The 22401-nt window shown below is 38.5% G+C and overlaps 1 protein-coding gene across 2 annotated transcripts in view; it reads right to left on the bottom strand.

Moving 5' to 3' along the window:
• The window catches only part of nlgn4xa (neuroligin 4 X-linked a), a 92652-nt gene that overhangs the window by 48493 nt on the left and 21758 nt on the right, over window positions 1-22401 (bottom strand). For both annotated transcript variants that reach the window (XM_053615218.1, XM_053615217.1), the window contains one exon: window positions 17678-17830. In XM_053615218.1, coding sequence (XP_053471193.1) covers window positions 17678-17830 — 153 coding nt within the window. The remainder of the gene's footprint in view (window positions 1-17677; window positions 17831-22401) is intronic.

The raw sequence follows: 22401 nt of genomic DNA, 5'->3' as shown, positions 1-22401 counted from the left end.
CCTGGAATTAAAATGGACTCTGATTATCAGCTCTCCACATAAAATATTCCTTAATGCCAAACTAAATGAAAAATGGGTATCGTTTTCCAAATTTACAAATGGAATCTGCATAGGCTGCGAGTCAATATCAGCTTTGCATACAGTATCAGGTCATTTTTTGCATTCTTCTTGGCAAAACTGGTGGAACTCCTGTCACACTTCATGACTAATTATGTGACTTTTGAAAGCTATTAGTCACAACATTGTTTTATGGCAAAAGGAGGTGTGTTTAATTCAATTCGATTCGATCTGAAAAGCACTTTTAACAATATACACTATATGTGCAAAAGTATGTGGACACATGATCATTACATCCACATGTGCTTATTGAACATCCCATTCCAGATTCATTCCCCATTTGTTGTTATAATAAGCTCCACTCTTCCGGGAAGGCTTTCCACTAGATTTTAGAGTGCGGCTGTAGGAATTTGTGTTCATTCAGCCACAAGAGCATTAGTGAAGTCACGTCCTGATGTCGAGGCAACGTTCCAGTTCATCCCGAAGGTGTTCAGTGGGGTTGAGGTCAGGGCTCTGTGCAAGACTGTCGAGTTCTTCTATACCATCCTTGGCAAACAATATCTTCATGAAGCTCAAATTGTGCACAGGGGCACTGTCATGCTGAAACAGGTTTGGGCCTCTCAGTTCCAGTGAAGGGAAATTGTTATTCTACAGCATTTAAAGACATTCTATACAATCATGTGCTTCTAACTTTGTGCCAAGAGTTTCTGGAAGAACCACATATGGGCGGTCAGGTGATACTCAACTGTCCACAAACATTTGGCATTATAGAAATTTGGATGTAGGTTTAGAACTAACTAAATTGTCCAATTTGACATAACGGACAATTTTGTGTAGCTCATAAAATCCAAAAGAAATCCATTGTAATTTCAGGTCATAATACGCCATAATGCGGAAAAGTTTACAAAGCACTGTATACTGCTCCTTAGTGAGAAAAGCATGTCCCACTAGCCAAAAACACTAATAAATAACCACAAAAAACACTCTGATATGTCCAATTTTGATAAATGCAGAATTCATGCAACTTCAGAACGAGTTAGTTGTACACTATCGCTAATAGTATAATCAAACCCTTTTTTTCCGGTCTACATTTCTCTAGTTAAGTGTCACAAAGTCAGCGTAGCTTTCAAACTTCTGGTCTGTTGTGTATACATACGCACGTATCTCAACTTCCTAAAGCGTAAGTCGTAGAGACAGCTCTAATCGGATTCGAGCTCATATAATTAAAATCGTCCTCGGCAGGGATCATCCTGTAATTAGTGTCAAGCCATTAACTTCCTTTCATACGTATGTTAACAGCATATTTAAAGCCCATTTTTAAATGAATTTTAATCAGAGCGCTGTATCAAAACAGCGTAATTTGAAATGAAGGACACAGGAGCAAAATGGTAATTACCGAGGGCCAAAATATAATTATTCTGCTATTGAGGTATCGTGTCTGGAGAAGAAGCCATCACTCTTTTTTACACGTGTTTTATCTCATAGGTCCTCTGTATCATCAAGTGACACTTTTTTGTTCCTCGTATTGTCACAGTTGATATTAGTGTGTCTTTGAATTAGCTACATGCACTGTGATTCGAATGGTGGTAGAATGCTAGGTATTAGCATTCTGGCATAATATTTTGTTAAAAAATAGTTTGTTTCTTCAAAATAGGATTAAATTTTTTTTTTTTGTAGCAAATCCAAACTAATTCACATTTTGTTCATAGAAGCAGAACGAACACTGATTAACAGATAGCAAGTATTTACATACTAAAGCTAGCAAAACATGAATATTTTAGCCTGTATTTTTCTTTTAATTTGATTAAAAGCATGAGTTTGACAAGCCGGTGTGATTGCTCTTCCTGTTCCACGACTGTCTCTTTTTAACATAATCTAGAAAAGGCCAGTGTCATAAGAGAATACTAGGTGACTAGCATAACAATTAGTGGTGTATACTGATTTATTAAGGAGCTGAACATTGTGCTTTCATTTTGATAGAAACCCTGAATATGGAACTCTGTCATGTTAGCACACACACACGCACACACACACACACACACACACACACACACACACACACACACACACACACACACACCTGTAGCTTCTGCCAAAAGTTCAGTGTTAATTCATTTCAGTTCAGTCTATTTACCGTCTATCTACCGGAGGTGCATAGGCACCCTACTGTTATTCTACCTTTTCTTCTTCTGCTGCTTCTTCTTCTTCTGGCTAAGTTGTCTATGGTAGCACATAGAACCATCTGGTAAAAATGTTGTAAAATTTGGCACACTGATTGGGGAGGGTCCACGGAACATTTCGACCAAATTTAGGCCAAGTGCTGCCAATGCTCTAGCTCCACCATCAGGTCAAATTTGGGCCTAATATGGAAGTATGTTTATGGTAAAAAAAAAAAAATTGTCTTTAATTTATTTATTCATTTTCATATGGTTCATTTACATGTGATTCATTTACATGTGATTCATTTACGTATGATTCATTTACCTGTGATTCATTTACACGTGATTCATTTTCATGAGATTCAGTCAAGTGATACATTTTCATGTGATTCATTTACGTATGATTCATTTACATGTGATTCATTTACTAATTTGCTTCTCTTTAAATCCAGTTTTAGACTGTGATATTACAAAGGTCTTTCCAGATTATTACTTGCTACACTGTATGAGATAACCCCAGTAAAATTGCCTGAATTCTATAATATAATTTGTTCACCATGTTCGGTTTAAATCCTCTAAAAACAGATTCGCAATTAAATAACATTACATCCTTCAAAGCATTGGCATGTTCTGCTTATTCTCACAATCCAATTTTTTACAATGGTAAAAATTTTTTAACCGTGTTTTCCTGGAGTCCCTGGGTCAAGACGAGTTCGACGCACTCTACGATGTCAATTTCCACCTAATTAGATTTTCCGCCATCTTAGATTCTGTCAAAAACTTTTTTCGCTATTCCACCTACAAATGCTGTCCAATCATCACCAAATTTGCCACACATCATCTTCAGGGTAACTCTCAGGAAAGATATCAAAGGAATTTTGATACTCCAAATGGTTTGCCTGTAATGGGACAACGGCTCTGACAGTGAAGCCACCAAACAGGAAGTGAGGCTGTGATCTCAGCGATGACTTTGCGAACTGACACAAAACTTGGTTGGCTTTTTCAGGACCATGACCTGAGACTATGCAACAAATTTTGTGACAGAGCCACCCACTGATTAAAAGTTACAATAACATGCTAAAAATGCTTACATCTAACTGCCATTTTGGCTACTCCTCATCCAAATTGTGTCCATTTAATAATTCTTCTTCTTCTTCTTCTTATTATTATTATTATTATTGTTATTATTACTATTACCTGTTTTTATTACTATTTTAGTTGTTGTTATTATTATTATTATTATTATGGGGGGGGGGGTCATCAACGGTGCATAAGCACCCTATTGTTATTCTACCTTTTCTTCTTCTTCTTCTTCATATTTTATTATTATTATTATTATTAGTAGTAGTAGTAGTAGTAGTAGTAGTACTATAAAGCATGTATATCCTTATTTAAATACTCAAAAGCTCTTAAAAATGTATATACATTCAATATACATATATATTCAAAGTTTACTTGGGTGGTTAATAATTCTAGATTCCAGGAAACTTCAGTTGGAGCAAACTTACACTCCTCTCTTACTTAATAATGTATAGGAATATTTAAATAAATATCATGAATAAGAAATAATTAAACTGAATAAGCGAATAATAAATAATGTAGGACTTACAGAGGTTACAGATTCCCCCAGAAGGACAAACCAGAAAAAAAAAGAAAAAAAAACCTTTAGGATTAACGTCACTCTGCCCTCATCAACACACCCACCTCAGTACATGACATGTGGAGAAAGCTGAATCACTGTGAATCCATGTCCCTCACCTTTTCCTACATGTCCGCAAATGTGAGAACTCGCCGATAGCGTTTAATATCCGCTGTCAGAAGCCAAAGTGTGTGGGCCGGATAAAGAAGGTCCCTTTGATGTGAGGAACTGTATTCGAAGCTTGCTAGCTATCCTGCTGAGAGATAAGCTACTTTATACACTCTGGTGTTCCTTCAAAAGCAAATGAAGAGAGATGTCTGAGAGGTATTTGTTAAAAAAAATGTAATGAAAGGAGATGTGGAGCAGTGTAAAATTTTGGTTTTGGAGGTTAAAGCTAAATCTGCTAAAACTGAATAATTGTTAAAGGAGCGTTAGACTGCTAGATTAGCGTTAAACTACTAGGAACCAGGTAGTGCTGATCATTTAAGCCCTTTGGGTAAAAATAGCAACACTTACAGTTTGATCTTCTGTCAGTGGAACTTAATTTTTTCAATGATGCTAAAATGCATTTTATGCTAAACAATTATTTATGATAGTTATTTCACTGATTTGAAAGGATCTATGTTAAATCATCACACATCTTCATGGACTTTTATTTCACGTTGTACATTAAAAGCTAACACTACAATACTAATAGACGTCTGGTCATTTTCTAGTCGCTAATAAAGTGTCACTGAATCAAAAAATATAAGCCCAGTTATACATCACAGTATGCATCCACAAACAATTAAAACGTACAAATAGAGAGCTCATTTTTTAATGCACCAAAGTCAATAAAAAAATGTACATATTTATTTATCTAAAGGTTTTTGATAGGCATTAATACAAAACTACTATTTTCCCATTCATTATTTTCCCATTTCACATTCAAAGTAAGAAAAATGTTGACATTTTGCAATTGAACCTTATTTTCTAAATTTTATGGTTCAAGAGAATGAATCAAAAAGTGTTTGTGTCTATTTTTTTGTATTTATTTTGAGTGAGTAAATCCGTCAAAATACTTTTTACATCTGTAAGAGATCATTTTTACGTGCTTATTAGGTGGCAAAAAAAACGTATAGTATAGAAAATACAGTAATTGGAATTGTACTCTTACATTTTGTGCTATATATGATACTTTCCAAGATTGCACACTGTTGCCATAAGGCAACAATTTACCAACTACCCACCCCTACAAATGTTTGACTAATTAATTAATTCAAGTAATAAAAATCCATATTTTTTTTATGTAAATGCAATAATTCATGCAGTAGAGGGTTAAAACCGGCCTACATAGCAAACAAGCCTCTAGACTTCACTAATAGTATATATTTTCATTTACTGTTGAAACTTCAGACATTTCACAATTGCACCTTCGAGAGAGATCATTTTACAAAATCAAGAGAAAGAATTCAATTATACTTCACCCAAAACATTTTTGGAGCTAATATTTGTATGCTTTTGTTTTTGAGTGAGTAAATCCATCCACATACTTTTTTACAACTGTAATTTCTTTCTAGAAGAATGTTTACATGCTTACTAGGTGGAAAAAAATCTAAATCTGCAATTTATAGTCTGGAAAATGCTGTAATTTGAAATGTAATCTCATATATTTTGGGTTATTCTTGACTATTTGATACTTTCCACCATTGCACATTGTTGCCATATGGCAACAGTTTACCAACAACCATATTTTTTATTATTATAAGAAGCTGAATTTTGTGTCTTATTAACCCGAAAACAAGAAATAAGAAAGGAAGAAATAAGAACGACCTTTGCCACCTGTTTATAGCTGCTATAACGTAAGAGATAGCAGGAACTAATTTGTATCATGGGGGTATTGTATGGCAGTTTTGTGTGTAGAAGTGCTTTTGTGAAGATCTCCTTAACTACTTAGTGGTGGGTTGTGGAGTTCTCTCTCCAACACCACACACACACACACACACACACACATGTGTGAACCAGGGAGTGTACATTAACTGTTTTGTGCATTTTTTACAGTAATTTTTTAAAACTGTTTTCAGTTTTCGATTCAAACCAGATCTAAGCTTGTAAATAGAGGAAGCTGTAGACCGATTTCCCAACTCGCATTGTTTTTTTCTTTACTCCTCTTGCGTAACACAAAAGCACAATGAAAGCATTTATCTCCTGACCAATGCAGGCCTTCTTGTGAGCCTATAGACCTGAGCACAAAATGGCACACATGATGGAATATACAAAAATTAAAGTCCTTGTTACAAAATGTATACAGTAGAATCATTTGACAAGAGGAAATGGATAAATAGTGGCTTCACAGATCCCAGCAATTGTGTAAGACCCACAGCCATGACCAGTCATTATGATCGCCACTTATCTTAGCCTCATCCTCGAATTGCTTGTGTCAGTAATCCTACTAACGTGTTTACAGTGCCTTGTTCTGTTCTGCCTCATTATTCCTGTTTATTCCATCCTCTTTCAATGTAGAGAGATAAACTGTTTTCCGGACCGGCTCGTAATCGCACTCTTTAATGCACTGCGCAATTACGTCCACCATCCTGATCAAGGCCTCGCTGTTCAAAAACGGAAATAACTAGAACAGCAGCATAATACACATCACGCAGTGGACATGCAGCAGATATTATGATGGTGGCTGAGCTAGACCTCTGAGTGCCCTTGTGTTCAGGATTCAAATGTGGAAAGCTGTCATGCAGCAGCTTTGCTGATATTTTTTACAGAAAAAAAAAAAAAAAAAAAAAAAAAGCTCAGTCTCTGCATCGACCAACAGCGACAGCCAAATGCCTGTGGTTTTATTATTGACTTACAGTTCTGGAAACTATATCTTTTTTCTTCAGAAAAGTCCATCCACAACAAATAGTGTGTCGAGGCCCGAGAACATAATGTATGAACATAAATGTAGCAGACCATTTTGAATTCATTTCATTGTTTGTCTTTTGTTTAAAATGCATAATAACGTTAGTCAAAATGCTCTGTTTTACCAGAGTTGAATTCTCATTTCCGATTGGTCATCTTCTGGTGTTGACTAATTTTCTAGAATAACAGCTCTAACAGTGCTTCTGGGTAGAAGACAAATCACAGGGTTACAATAATAAACTTGTCCTAATACATTATCATTTCATTACATAATATATATATATATATAATTGTGGATATGGTGACTTGTTACATAATCTATATATAACATATACCATCCTGCTTATTTATTGAAACCATAGAGATTTTTTGTTCCTGAAATGTCCATTAACAGAACACTTTAGGTCCATGTTGACATGATTTATAGTCACGAATTCTGTATATCGGTTTGTTTCCTTATTGTTATCACCTGTCTCTTGTTCTCCAAGCCAACTAAACCGTTTAAAGCATTTTTACCATTTAACTGGGTCTATAAATGTCAAAAAAAAAAAAAAAAAAGGGTATTAAGTGATATATTTTGATGGCAAACCATAGGGTAGACAAGCTTACATTTGAAATTAGGCTGATCACAAATACATTAAAAACCCCACAGTCTCTTGCTAGCATCACTGATCAAATAAGCATCTTGAACTAGAAAGTGTGGCTCATCTTGTTCTTGTTATGTCTACATTATGTACATTTCTATGTCATGTCTAATGCTTCACAATACAAAAAACTGCATCTTACAAAAACATGTAAGCACGCTGTTCAAATCAAATGACAAACTGTGCTATTCGCTCGAGCGTTCGCCCACGTGAAGTTTTGCATTTATTATATTATAAACACCAGACTCTGATACCACCGGCTACTAAGTATTAATTCACAGTGTGGCTACAAAATAAACAGAACACCGATTGAAATGCATTTACAAAATCAGAATTTGATTGATGATCATTCAGGTTGCCAGTGTTGTCAGACCCTTTTGCTGCGGCAGAGCTTTTAGAGGCTGGGGCTTTGTTGATTTGCTTTATTACTGAAATCACAAGAGAGGCACGTGTTGTCAAAAGCACTGAGAGAGAAGACGATGCTCCATTTGTCTTGTTAATGAAGGCTTTTTTTCAGCTTTGTTTTTTATCTGTGCGGGGAATTCGCTTTTCCCCACACCACGGACGAACCTGTAGGAGCCTAGAGGAAGTGCAGCTTGCTCGGTTGCCATGTGGGGTTTGAAACTAAAATATGCTGACCTGCTTTCCAAGAGCCATGAACTCTCCTTAGAGCTAGTCACTAAATTAGGAGTGGAATGCTAGAAGGGGATAAAAAAAATATATATATATGACATGATAACTGTAGAACGAAATAGCACAGTGTCTGCTCACAACTGCAGCATGCAGTGCAGGGATCACTTTATTTGGTCATGTAAATAGCTGGTTTTTACAGAATTGCCCCTTTTATCCTTCAGTAACTCAGCAAACATTATAATACACAATTTACACAAAACATTCCTCCAAATGGTAGAGTAGAAATAAGAGTATATATGCTGGTTATGTTTAAAACAAAGGTTATCATACTCATTAACGTGTCGTTATAAACTCGGAAATACCTTTTTAATGCTCAAAACACAATTACAATTGGCCTAGAAACATTTCTACACATTCTCCACCCATGCCACATGAAATTTTGTTCGTTGCTAACACCGACATCACTGCTAAAAAACTAGCTCAAATTGTTCCACAGGTAGCCAGCCATCAGAGGGAATTCAGTATGAGCCTCATTTTGAAATTCGACTATTTCATTCATCAGATGTGTTGGTTACGTTAGCTAGCCTGCTAGATATCTGCCTGGTAATGCTAGTACACAAGCTCACATGTTTTCAAGGTGAATGCTAGTTGGATTTTAGTACACAAGTCGCAATTTTCACCATCATTAGTAGCCAAATCTGTCACAGCAGAAAAAGAGCACAAGAGAAAGTGGGAGAATGACGGTTTATAGCTGCTACAACATAAGTGACAACAGGAAGTAAGACATTTTGAGGATGTCCCACAACATAAACGATAAGTGCATAGTATAACGTATAAGAATGATAAGGAAATAAAGAAAATGATCAACTTCAAGGTAGTAACACTAACTTTGCTTCATTTCGGGCACGTTACACCACCCCATTGTTGATTCTTTTCCTATAACAGCACACCCCCAAGTGTTTCATTCATTTCCAAGGATTCTATAAAAACAACATATGACCAATTCAATAGTCCATGAAAACGTTTAAATCTGGTCAGAATTTTAACTGTATGCCATGTGACAAAATGTGCTAAAATGTGCAGTCTCAGGGGAATTATAGCCCATAATCATACTAATTTTTCTAGCATTTTATTCCTTCTTCTCATTTTCCAGTGCCCGAACTGTTGTAGAAACTTAAGCACGGTTCAAGAGGTAATTAATTCTTGTTCCCCCCCCCCCCCCGCAAATTAATTATCTATACCTGTACAGCATAAAATTAACAGTCTAAATATCTGAGATTTCGTCATTTTACTTTCTGTTTCTTTACTCGTTCTGACTTTGTCCCAAACATCTCCTTTCATATCAACACTCATCACCTGTCTTCTATATTTTTCCTGTGAATGAAAACCCATTCACTCCTCCTTATCTACCACTTTCTCATCTCTGCTGCTCTACCTCTGGTTGTCACCCTTCTTTCTTTCTTTTTTTCATCTCCTGCCCTCGCTACTTCTGTCCTCCTCCTTCTCGTGCTCTGTTTCAGATCGTCCTGTCTCACATCACCCCTCACTCTCATTTTTGAGAGACAGCAGGGTCATTAAAGCAACCATGAAACTACCACTCTGCCTTCTAGCTCATCACACCCACACCACCTGCACACACTGTTTGACACTAACTTAAAAAAGAGCGACAAGAGGAGAAGAAAGGTGCCAGGTGCCAATCACTTGGCCACGCACTGAATGATACTAAAATCCCATCTCATTCTCACCTCTCTCTCTCTTTCTCTCTCCATCTGACAGGACTAAAATCCCCTGAGCTCTGTCTGTCCTTCTCTACTCAACCTTTTCCTCTCGGGGGAATCAGAAGCCCAACAGACCCAATGACACACTTCTAGACTCAGCAGTGGCGAAGGAGTAAGAGTAGTGGATCTTACGCTTCATGCACACTAGCGCCCTACAGGCAATGCTTACTTCCTATAAGTGCATTTTATGCAAATGAATTACAAAAGACACACCAAACGACAAATCAAAACAATTCTACATCTACCTGCGCTTAACTGCCATTAAATAAGATTCGGTTTGCAAAACAACAACGGTTTGCTCCTCTTTTCCTTCTTATCAATACTATATTACAATTCTGCATTAAGATTTTCAGATTATTCGAATAATTTAATGAATGAATTTAGTTTTTTCTAGTAATATATATAAAACGTATGACATTCTTAAAAAAAAAAAATTAAAAATAAACATTATTGTTGCCTAATTACTGTGTAATAGTTTCAGTCTTCGTAATACAATAAAGTTTGCTATAGACCTATAATGTTGCAATGGAATGTGCTTTCTATAGTATTTGTGTTTAGGTTTTTTTTTTTTTTTTTTTTAAATGATAAATAATAAAAACAAGCTGCAGTGCTTTTTTACACATATTTTTACATAGAATATTGTTTGTTTAAGAAGAGGAACACAGTAAAGCAGCACTTAAAGAAGAGTGATAAATGGCGAAATCAGAGCCGAAGATGCCTCAGGAGCTTGGCGTATATGTAAAATAAAATAATAATTAAAAAAAACAAAAAAAGAACATTAAATGACCGGTTGTAACTAGCAGTTTTCATCTTTCTGCACTGTAGTACACTGAAGTACGTGGTGAAAGAGAGCGAGAGAGAGAGAGAGAGAGAGAGAGTGAGATACACACACACACATGTGCTAGTGACACATCTCAGTCCTAAACACTCTGCTGCACAGATGGTGTTGTCTTATAGAAAGCAACGAGAACGAGAACACACACACACACACACACACACACACACACACACAAAATACTCGAACAAAAACACGGATGCCCTGTTATATTTGAAATATTACAGCCACCAGCTCCCATTTATCTAAATCTATACAATCACAATGTGCCCATATTATACAGTTTAATAATTCCATTGGTGGAAAATGTGACGCTGGTCTGTACCTGATGCTTCCTAGACATAAGTGTGTAAGTGTGTGAGGACAGAATAATTAAAATGTTCAGGGTTTAGAAACAGCTGAAGCCTTATGTACATCTCACTGGTACATCTGGACCTTGGCCAAACACACAGCAGATTGTATACAGGGTCCCCTCCACACACACACACACACATATGCACGCACAACATGTCCTGTCACCCAAATTCTTTCGCAGTGCTAAGGATTCACCTTCAAAATGTAAAATGGGTTCTCATTGCCAGTACAGGACTGAAGAAGGACAGCAGGCTCTCATCGCACACAAAATGGCTCAGTTTAACCACTTAACTCAGTTTAACCAGTTTAACCACTATCCTGGGATTTAACCTCCAGTACTATTACTATAAATTGAGTTAGTAAGGTGTTGCGCCACCAGAACAGCTTCAATGCACCTTGGCATTGATTCGCTGGAAGTTTACTGGAGCGAAGAACAACGTTCTTGTAAAAGATATTCCCTGAGTTGAGGTTGGTAATAAAGAGTGCTGTCTAACACGTCACTCCTACAGGTGTTTAATATGATTGAGATCTAGTTACTGTGAAGGCCATCGAATACATCACTGTCATCCTTGTCAAACCATTCAGCGATTGGATAGGGGGCGTGGCCATCCCGAAAATGACCACATCATGGGGTGACCAAAAATGTTTCATCATAGGATCGTAGGATAGATCAAGTAGAAGAAGTCAACCCACGACAGCAAAACCCCCCTATTAGAGAACCACCAGTTTCCCTGTTTAATTGGTCACCCATCTGTAGAACAATCTAGAAAAAAATCTATCTCTTCATGTCCTCTTCTCACCATGAGCATGACATCACAAGAAAAATAATCAAGATGAATTAGGTGAATATTCTCATAGGCACTAGATGGTCTAGTGATTTCCACACATTAATAGAAGGCTTATGCAAACTTCTGAAGCCTCGCAAAAATTGAAAAATAAAGCATTTTGGAGGGCAAAGCTGTATAACTTTGCAGCATTTGGCTAGTAGTGACTTATGAAGGATGGTGGGAATTGGCGAGAGCTTTGACCTTGCTGCTGTGACACGATGCATGTGAATGTAAAGCAGCAGAGCCAAGTTTAATAACTTGTGAAGTGTTTTGAAGCAAATCGCAGGTCTCTCTCAATCTAATCTGTCATCGTTAATACAGTAACAACCCTAGCCCAACCCTAACACTCGCATTATAGTAACCCTAGCCCAACCCTAACACTCGCATTATAGTAACCCTAGCCCAACCCTAACACTCGCATTATAGTAACCCTAGCCCAACCCTAACACTCGCATTATAGTAACCCTAGCCCAACCCTAACACTCGCATTATAGTAACCCTAGCCCAACCCTAACACTCGCATTATAGTAACCCTAGCCCAACCCTAACACTCGCATTATAGTAACCCTAGCCCAACCCTAACACTCGCATTATAGTTACCCTAGCCCAACCCTAACACTCGCATTATAGTAACCCTAGCCCAACCCTAACACTCGCATTATAGTAACCCTAGCCCAACCCTAACACTCGCATTATAGTAACCCTAGCCCAACCCTAACACTCGCATTATAGTAACCCTAGCCCAACCCTAACACTCGCATTATAGTAACCTTAGCCCAACCCTAACACTCGCATTATAGTAACCCTAGCCCAACCCTAACACTCGCATTATAGTAACCCTAGCCAAACCCTAACACTCGCATTATAGTAACCCTAGCCCAACCCTAACACTCGCATTATAGTAACCCTAGCCCAACCCTAACACTCGCATTATAGTAACCCTAGCCCAACCCTAACACTCGCATTATAGTAACCCTAGCCCAACCCTAACACTCGCATTATAGTTACCCTAGCCCAACCCTAACACTCGCATTATAGTAACCCTAGCCCAACCCTAACACTCGCATTATAGTTACCCTAGCCCAACCCTAACACTCGCATTATAGTTACCCTAGCCAAACCCTAACACTCGCATTATAGTAACCCTAGCCAAACCCTAACACTCGCATTATAGTAACCCTAGCCAAACCCTAACACTCGCATTATAGTAACCCTAGCCCAACCCTAACACTCGCATTATAGTTACCCTAGCCCAACCCTAACACTCGCATTATAGTAACCCTAGCCCAACCCTAACACTCGCATTATAGTTACCCTAGCCCAACCCTAACACTCGCATTATAGTAACCCTAGCCCAACCCTAACACTCGCATTATAGTAACCCTAGCCCAACCCTAACACTCGCATTATAGTTACCCTAGCCCAACCCTAACACTCGCATTATAGTAACCCTAGCCCAACCCTAACACTCGCATTATAGTAACCCTAGCCCAACCCTAACACTCGCATTATAGTTACCCTAGCCCAACCCTAACACTCGCATTATAGTAACCCTAGCCCAACCCTAACACTCGCATTATAGTAACCCTAGCCCAACCCTAACACTCGCATTATAGTAACCCTAGCCAAACCCTAACACTCGCATTATAGTAACCCTAGCCCAACCCTAACACTCGCATTATAGTTACCCTAGCCCAACCCTAACACTCGCATTATAGTAACCCTAGCCCAACCCTAACACTCGCATTATAGTTACCCTAGCCAAACCCTAACACTCGCATTATAGTAACCCTAGCCCAACCCTAACACTCGCATTATAGTAACCCTAGCCCAACCCTAACACTCGCATTATAGTAACCCTAGCCCAACCCTAACACTCGCATTATAGTAACCCTAGCCCAACCCTAACACTCGCATTATAGTAACCCTAGCCAAACCCTAACACTCGCATTATAGTTACCCTAGCCCAACCCTAACACTCGCATTATAGTAACCCTAGCCCAACCCTAACACTCGCATTATAGTTACCCTAGCCAAACCCTAACACTCGCATTATAGTAACCCTAGCCCAACCCTAACACTCGCATTATAGTAACCCTAGCCAAACCCTAACACTCGCATTATAGTAACCCTAGCCAAACCCTAACACTCGCATTATAGTAACCCTAGCCCAACCCTAACACTCGCATTATAGTTACCCTAGCCAAACCCTAACACTCGCATTATAGTAACCCTAGCCCAACCCTAACACTCGCATTATAGTAACCCTAGCCCAACCCTAACACTCGCATTATAGTAACCCTAGCCCAACCCTAACACTCGCATTATAGTAACCCTAGCCCAACCCTAACACTCGCATTATAGTTACCCTAGCCCAACCCTAACACTCGCATTATAGTAACCCTAGCCCAACCCTAACACTCGCATTATAGTAACCCTAGCCCAACCCTAACACTCGCATTATAGTAACCCTAGCCAAACCCTAACACTCGCATTATAGTTACCCTAGCCCAACCCTAACACTCGCATTATAGTAACCCTAGCCCAACCCTAACACTCGCATTATAGTTACCCTAGCCAAACCCTAACACTCGCATTATAGTAACCCTAGCCCAACCCTAACACTCGCATTATAGTAACCCTAGCCAAACCCTAACACTCGCATTATAGTAACCCTAGCCCAACCCTAACACTCGCATTATAGTTACCCTAGCCAAACCCTAACACTCGCATTATAGTAACCCTAGCCCAACCCTAACACTCGCATTATAGTAACCCTAGCCAAACCCTAACACTCGCATTATAGTAACCCTAGCCCAACCCTAACACTCGCATTATAGTAACCCTAGCCAAACCCTAACACTCGCATTATAGTAACCCTAGCCCAACCCTAACACTCGCATTATAGTTACCCTAGCCCAACCCTAACACTCGCAATATATTAACCCTAGCCCAACCCTAACACTCGCATTATAGTAACCCTAGCCCAACCCTAACACTAGCACAATAGTAACCCTAGCCAAACCCTAACACTCGCATTATAGTAACCCTAGCCCAACCCTAACACTCGCATTATAGTAACCCTAGCCAAACCCTAACACTCGCATTATAGTTACCCTAGCCCAACCCTAACACTCGCATTATAGTAACCCTAGCCCAACCCTAACACTAGCACAATAGTAACCCTAGCCCAAACCTAACCCTATGTAGTGCGACCTAATCATTCTGTGATGAGCTGAACTGAATTACACTGAATGAAGATCAAATTTGGGGATATACATTATCCAGTTCATCTTTAGAGAGGTGTAGTTTCTCCACACTAAAATGACACACATCGGAAAAAAACCCCACAAAAAACCACAAAGCCAAACATTTCCTAAAATCCCTGATAGGCCTTTGGAGAAGAGTGAGGATGATGTGTATTTGAGACATGGCCTTGATCTACTCCAACACTTGGTGTTGTCAGGAAGTCAGAAGATGTACGCTGTTAACAAGGACTTCAGCTCTCTCCCCCTCCTCCATTTCCCTGCAGTGCACACTTTTTCCAGAACACCTTTCCCCTTGGCTCCAGCGCAACTAAATATAGGGAGCTCTGCCGACAGCTCAAGCCGATAACAAATGGTAAGCAGAGCAGCTCCTTCGAAGCATGACAGAAGCGGAAAAAAATATATATATATGTGCTGCTATTTTAATATTTCCCCTCTATCTACTCAATGTGAGAATTGTTCATGGAACACGCATATTTTCCCTTTACTTTCCTTCCAATATCAGACAAAACAGAACACAAATGAACCATGTATGACCCTTTAAAAAAAGTTGAACAATTTATCAGTTGTATATCTAATAAACTAAATGTCTATAATCACGGAACTTTAATATGCAGTATATTTAGAATGCAATAGGCTCGCAAGTGTAAAACATCTCACATACAATAAGCTACGCTAAGACTTAAAGTGCACCTGAAATCACAAACTGTGTTTCAAAGCTACACCAATATGATAGTATAACTGTATCTAGAACAGGGTCTCTGCAGGTATCAGCACTTCAAATTTAATACTTTTTAATACCATATTCAAGTCATTTCCAAAAAAAAAAAATGTTAAGACCTGCACTTAAAATCACTTCAATCATGCTACACTATACATCAGCTATAATGGATTGTGTTCATGCATATACATCCATTTCTGGGTTTAAGTAAACATATAGCAAGGTAAACTTCTACAGAGGTATATGTGAGTCCACAGCAAATATCCTTTTTGTATTACCATCTGCTCCAAAAGTGAGAGAAAAAAAAAATGTTGCATTGCCTTCCCATGAGTTTCCTAGAGTGTTACGGCTGAATTACGGCAGGAAGAAGAGAAAAAGATGTCAAATTTACCATCACTCCCTCAGCAGCTGAATTAAAAAACCCCTCGCAGCAGTGTTTACTAATTTATTTATTTATTTATTTATTTATTTAATGCCAGGGAAATGTAACAAGTAATGTTATAAATGTACTTACATGTTCGTGAAGAAGAAAATATCTGTCAAAAATAGCTATCTTGTAATATTAATATAGCACTGAATAATAATAATAATAATAATAATAATAATAATAATAATAATAATAATAATAATAATAATAATAATAATAATAATAAAGGAAGACCCCCGTTTAGTTGGCAACAGGTTTTTTTTTTTTAATTCACTTCATTACCAATCAGGTGAAATGTTGTAAACCTCTACCCACAAAAATGTTTGAGATTACGCTAACGTAAAACCAAAGTGAATCTGGTGTGTGTCGTGTCTAAACGCACGTTATAAGCGACTCAAACTCACAGCACAGTTTGTGTGGAGCGGCGTTTACTGTGAACCAAGCCGCTCTAAAACACTGATGAGCCGCACACACTCTGAGTGCAACACACTCACAAGGGTTTACCATTGAGGCAGTGGTGGTTGGTGGTTAAGGCTCTGGATTACTGATCGGAAGGTCGGGGGTTCAAGCCCAAGCACTGCCAAGCTGCTACTGTTGGGCCCTTGAGCAAGGCTTTTAACCCTCTTTGCTCCAGGGGGCGCTGTATCATGGCTGACCTTGCGCTCTGACTTCTTAACATGCTGGGGTATGCGAAGAAAAGAATTTCACTGTGCATATGTGATCAATAAAGACTCATTATCATTTCAAACAGCAACGAGCCAAAATAAAATCAAAATCTTCTTTACAGTGCCGGTTCGGTTGCATTTTTAAGACCTCTGAAATGTAAATTTATGACAATGCTAATTAAGGCCTTATTTTAAAACTTTTTAAGGATCGGTGGACGTCTTGTAGAAATAGTTTTCAAGATATTCTCATTATACTTTTATAGTTTAGCACTTCTGGGGGAAAAAAAACAACCAAAAAAACACAACACTACAATTTTTTGATATGTGCCAGTCTTACAATTGTCCAATTAAATGGCACCCAGTGAAGACCCTGTGGCTCTCAGTTACCCATTAGTGTTTCTGACGATCAACATCTACACAATTAGCTCCAAAAACACACCGAAAATCGTCTTTGTGACAGTGGACAGGAGTCAGTGAAAGTGGTGGTGAGAAATCCTCCACTGTTGAAAAACGGCTCTCGCCATGTTGTGGTCAGTTCACTGTCTTCCATATTCAGCTAGTTCACTATGCTGCTGTTAAGTTTGTTTAGCTTTAGCAAGGGTGTGGTTTATCTTGAACACTATTGGCTGTTGAGTGAAGCAGTCAAGCACCTTCACTCTGACTTACTTCTACAAAAGCTAGTAATAGCAGTTCTTGAGAAGAGTGACCTGTTGTTAAACCAGCAGAATGAGTGTTAGTCTAGAAGCTAAATCATACCCAATACAACCAAACAGCCAGACTTACCCAACACTCCCAGTCTGTAGTTAAGCGTAACCACGATGACGTTTCCATAGCTGGCCAGGATGCTGCCATCGATCATGTTCCCTGTGCCTTCCATGTAAGATCCGCCATGAATGTATACCATGACGGGCCTAAGACCGTTCTCATCGTGGATGTCTGGAAAAGCCAAAAAACAAACTATGAATACAAGTGCTTGGGACATTAAAGAGAAAGACTTTCTGGGCCACGTCTGGGGTCAGTCATGGTTATGAGTGGTGGTTAATAATCCATGAGTGTAATCCAATCGGCAGAGTGTAACGTTGAGGTCATGATAACTAAGAACGTGGTGTTCTCCAACTTGAATCTTTCTACGTCCCATGTCAGAGCATTTACACAACTTGGACTATTTAAGGTCAGAACGACTTGATGTTCACAGTAAGCCAGCGCTGGTTATGCTTCTGTGTGGATTATAAAATTACCAGTAGCTTGGTTAGAAAAAAAAAAAACAGGAAAGAGCAAAACATTTTTAATTATCCAACTAAATGGCTGTAATTTGTGATATCATAGCACTCAAAAGTTACAACTCCAAGAAGTCCAAGTGGAAATTAGGAGTTTAAAGGCTGTTCAAATTGAATTTTACCTACTGGATACAGAATAAGCCATCGTTATCTAATTATTCTTTATTAAAAATCATGAAACGGCTTAATACTGAACAGTACACAGTGCATGATGGCAACTGTCTATCTCTATCTATGTCTAATTTTTGAGTGGGTGTATTCTGGTTTGGCTGAGATCCTTAACATAATTGGGTGATACCATGATTGCGATGTCATGTAGCCCTTAAATTAAATATTAAACTTTAAAAAAAAAAAAACAACAAAATACACTGAATCTAAGAAAACATGCCATTCAAAACCATCTCAGGCAACAATCTCATATTTTTACGAGGTTTCTTTGCTGATGGTTTGGAAAAATTTGCACCTTCATGTTGAACAGGTGACGTGTGGAATATTCCATATATTTCATAGGGGTACATGTGTATGACATTTACTGGTATGACGTTTCTGAGGTATTTTAACGATTACCCGTGGAGTCAACCAATAGTATTTTTGTTCCATTTCTCATTCTCTGTAGTTTGATACCAATGGACTAATGAAACAAGAGAGCTTTACCTCAAATAGCAACATCTCATTAGTGTTTTGATTCCACCATTAGTTGAGACAGAGCTCCTCTGAACCAATCAGCAATAGCACCAAAAGGTCATAGTTATAGTTTGTTCAGATGAGTCGACCGTTTGCGACTCTCTCCTGCCCTGATTATAGCGGCTGATTAGCAAACTTGAAGAAGCAGCTGATTATAAATGAATGGGTTGGCGGAATACTAGGCACAGGTATCATTCCACAAATAGCCAGCAAGCTTCACAGATCATTATCAGCTGCTCTCCAAATGAATGCCTACAGCTGTGCATTATGAGAAACTAAAAACTCCAACAACAGAAGAAAATCCATGGGAAGCAGGTGTCAGGGATAGAACTAGATGATGAAATATGTTTGTCAGATGATGAACAGGCTATGTGCCTGTGGAGCCTTCTCCTGATTATTGAGGCTTATGTATGCACCCACTATAAGGCCTCCTCAGGCCTGTGCTAAATGTCAGATCGAATGAGAGCAAATGCCATCAGGAGAGGGTTATGACCGTGGCTAGCTTATAGCGACGTGTAGCTTGTGGGTCTGAGAGTGTGTGTTGTTATTGCTCCTGCCCTCAGCATGCACTTTTTGTGTTTGTAACATTACTATGAACTAACCAGTAGCAGTTAGCCTGCTAGTCATTCTGGGTTTTGCTAACATGTACATGTAGTCTAGCAGGGGATACATTAATGGGAGTACATTAATCCTAGCAAAGGAGGTCATTTGACGATATATTTGAAACTAACGTTCATTAAAATGAGCACACATATCACTATAATAAAAATGTACATCATTTCCAATGTGTGAAATCAATTCAATCTAACAGAACCGAAATAATTCGACAGCTACTAGCTATTAGCTGCTATATGATTGCTGTTGCATTTCTTGCAATACTGTCACATTATCACCTAGATATGTAGCTAACCAGATAAAATAGTCCCCGATGAGTTTGCTTCATAAATAAAGCATGTCTGTAACTTGTGCAATTATGATGGCTGTTGTTTTGCTAACAGGTTGTAGGTAAATGCACTCTAAGAGCAACAGTACTAACCTAGCATGTCCATCTCGCTAGCTAGCTAGCCATGTAGTTTAAACATGTTAGCGCAATTTATTAGCCAGATGAAATATCCCCCACTGAGCTTGCTAGATAAATCAAACATGCGTTCATACACTAGCACTTATGTGCAGGATTTGTATAATCTTTCATACACAATTTATACAGTTATGATGGGTACTGTTTTGTTAACAGTCTGTTGCTCAATGCACAATAATATTAACCTAGCTTATCAATCTAGACAGCTAAATGTGTAGATTAAAAACACGCTAGATTTTGCTAGTTTAAAGGTGTTACCATATCATGTATCTTTGCCAAAAGAATCAGAAGGTAGTTTGATATAGATTTAATGCCAAAACTGACCATAAAAAAAAACAACAAAAAAACTAAGGAATTCTGTAAGTTCTGGCAACTTGTTAGTTCAATTTATACTAGGACAGAGACATATATATATATATATATATATATATATATATATATATATATATATATATATATATATATATGCTGTTGTTTTTTTTAAAGTGTTTAAGTGACATTTCCATAATTGCTGGCATTGTTCCTCAAAGAGATAATTAGGTGTTAAAAAATCTCCCTCCATGTTAAAGGGAGAAAATTGCATTTAAAGATTTTATTCCGATTGTGATGCAGGAGCATCTCAGGCATTTTGACAGCTGCTATGTGATTACTAACTGAATTGATTGTTTTTTTTTTTAATTTATTTTTCTACTGCACATAGTTCTTCAATAACTTGATCAATCCGTGACATTCACCGTGTGAGGAAATCACACTTAGAAAGACAGGTTTAAATAATCTGACTGTTTTTGTTTTGTTTTTTACCACTGTGTTTATTAAAATGGCTCCTTTACTTCAAAAATATAACCTAGGAGAGAATGTTATAGGTAGAATATTTTTCTTGTTTGACAGAATTCAGCCAAAGTGAGCAAATCTTACGAGGTTTCCCAGCCTGCCGCGCATTACATCTAATATATTTCAAACATCTAATATAATATTGAAGATTTTGTTTTGCCATATTGCGCACCCTTACACTTTAGGGCTTTATCTATGACCCTGCAAAATCAGAATTCATTCACAACATTCGGTTCTAGATGATTTTTCTATTCCTGAGTGATTAATACACACATACACACACTTTATTCCTTTATTCTGTGCAGAGATTGCCTCTGGGCAAGTGGAGTGCTTCGGAGCAATCCACAAAACATGAGCCAGAGAGAAGATGGCACAGAAAGAAAAAAGGAGGAAGGGTGACAAATAGCAGGAGGAACTTATGAGTTAGGAAGAAAGAAAATAGAGGTAAAGGATGCAAGAAAGGAAGTGAGTTAGAGAGAGAAAGAGGGACTACAAAACAACCCATGTTAACAGGTGATTAATCTTGGTCAGGATCTGAGCAGGAGCCAGGCGGGCACGCTAATGCGAGGGCATCTATTTTGCAGCTCTGCGCTAGTGTACAACTTTCAGCGTCGCAACACACTCTCTTATTCAACCGAGATAATGGCTCTGTCTCCTTTAGTGAAGATGTTGTTCAGGGATCGGTAAAGGAGAGTGTTTTATTATGTTGATGGAAGAATCCTTTTACCCAAATCCTTAACCTTTGTTATGAGAAGAGCAAAAGTGGCGCATCGATGATTACACCAAGTCTCTCCTGTTTTATTATTTGAGTGATAATTCAGTCAGCACTTTATTAACTACTAGGAATTTAAACATGCCACAGGGCTTTGAACCTTTGAAACTCATTAAGAGTATGGAGTGCATCCATAAAGTTGTCAAAGTACTATTTTGGATAAGCTTCTCAGATCCCAGAAGTGGATGCGGTTTCGGCTGACTATTAGTGCACTGGCCTACAATTTCCATCCCTTGTGAGGATGCAGTGAATACATTATATGGCCAAATGTATGTGGACACCTGAGCATCATACCCAGATTCGAGCCTTCTCCAAAACTGTTGCCACAAAGTTGGAAGTCGCTAGAATTCCTTTGTATGCTATAACATTAAGAGGCCCAAACATGTTCCAGCGTGACAATATCGCTGTGCACAAAGAAAAGCTTTGCCAAGGTTGGAGCGGAAGAACTCGAGTGTCCTGCACAGAGCCCTGAATTCCACCCCACTGACCACCTTTGGTATGAACTGGAACGCCGACTACACCCCTGGCCTCCTCACCCAACATCAGTGCCCAACCTCACTACAGCTCTGGCGGCTGAGTGAACTCAAATCCCCACAGCCACGCTCCAAAAAAACCTTCCCAGAAGAGTGGAAAGCCTTCCCAGATGAGTGGAGGTTATTATAACAGCAAAATCTGGACTAAATCTGGAACTGGATGTTCAACAGGTATGTATGGGTTTGATGGTCAGGTGTCCACATACTTTTGGCCATATAGTGTGTCTCCACTGCAAGATGGTGGATGGTGAAGACAACAAGCAACATTTTTTTTTTTAAACCAAGGACTTTCACATAACGCAAACAGGCATCCTCTAGGGTGGAAGATTCGA

This window comes from Ictalurus furcatus, chromosome 26 (genome assembly GCF_023375685.1).
Source record: "Ictalurus furcatus strain D&B chromosome 26, Billie_1.0, whole genome shotgun sequence".
Lineage (NCBI taxonomy): Eukaryota > Metazoa > Chordata > Actinopteri > Siluriformes > Ictaluridae > Ictalurus > Ictalurus furcatus.
Note: the sequence above shows the minus strand (reverse complement) of the source record. Positions and strands in the feature narration are given on the sequence as shown.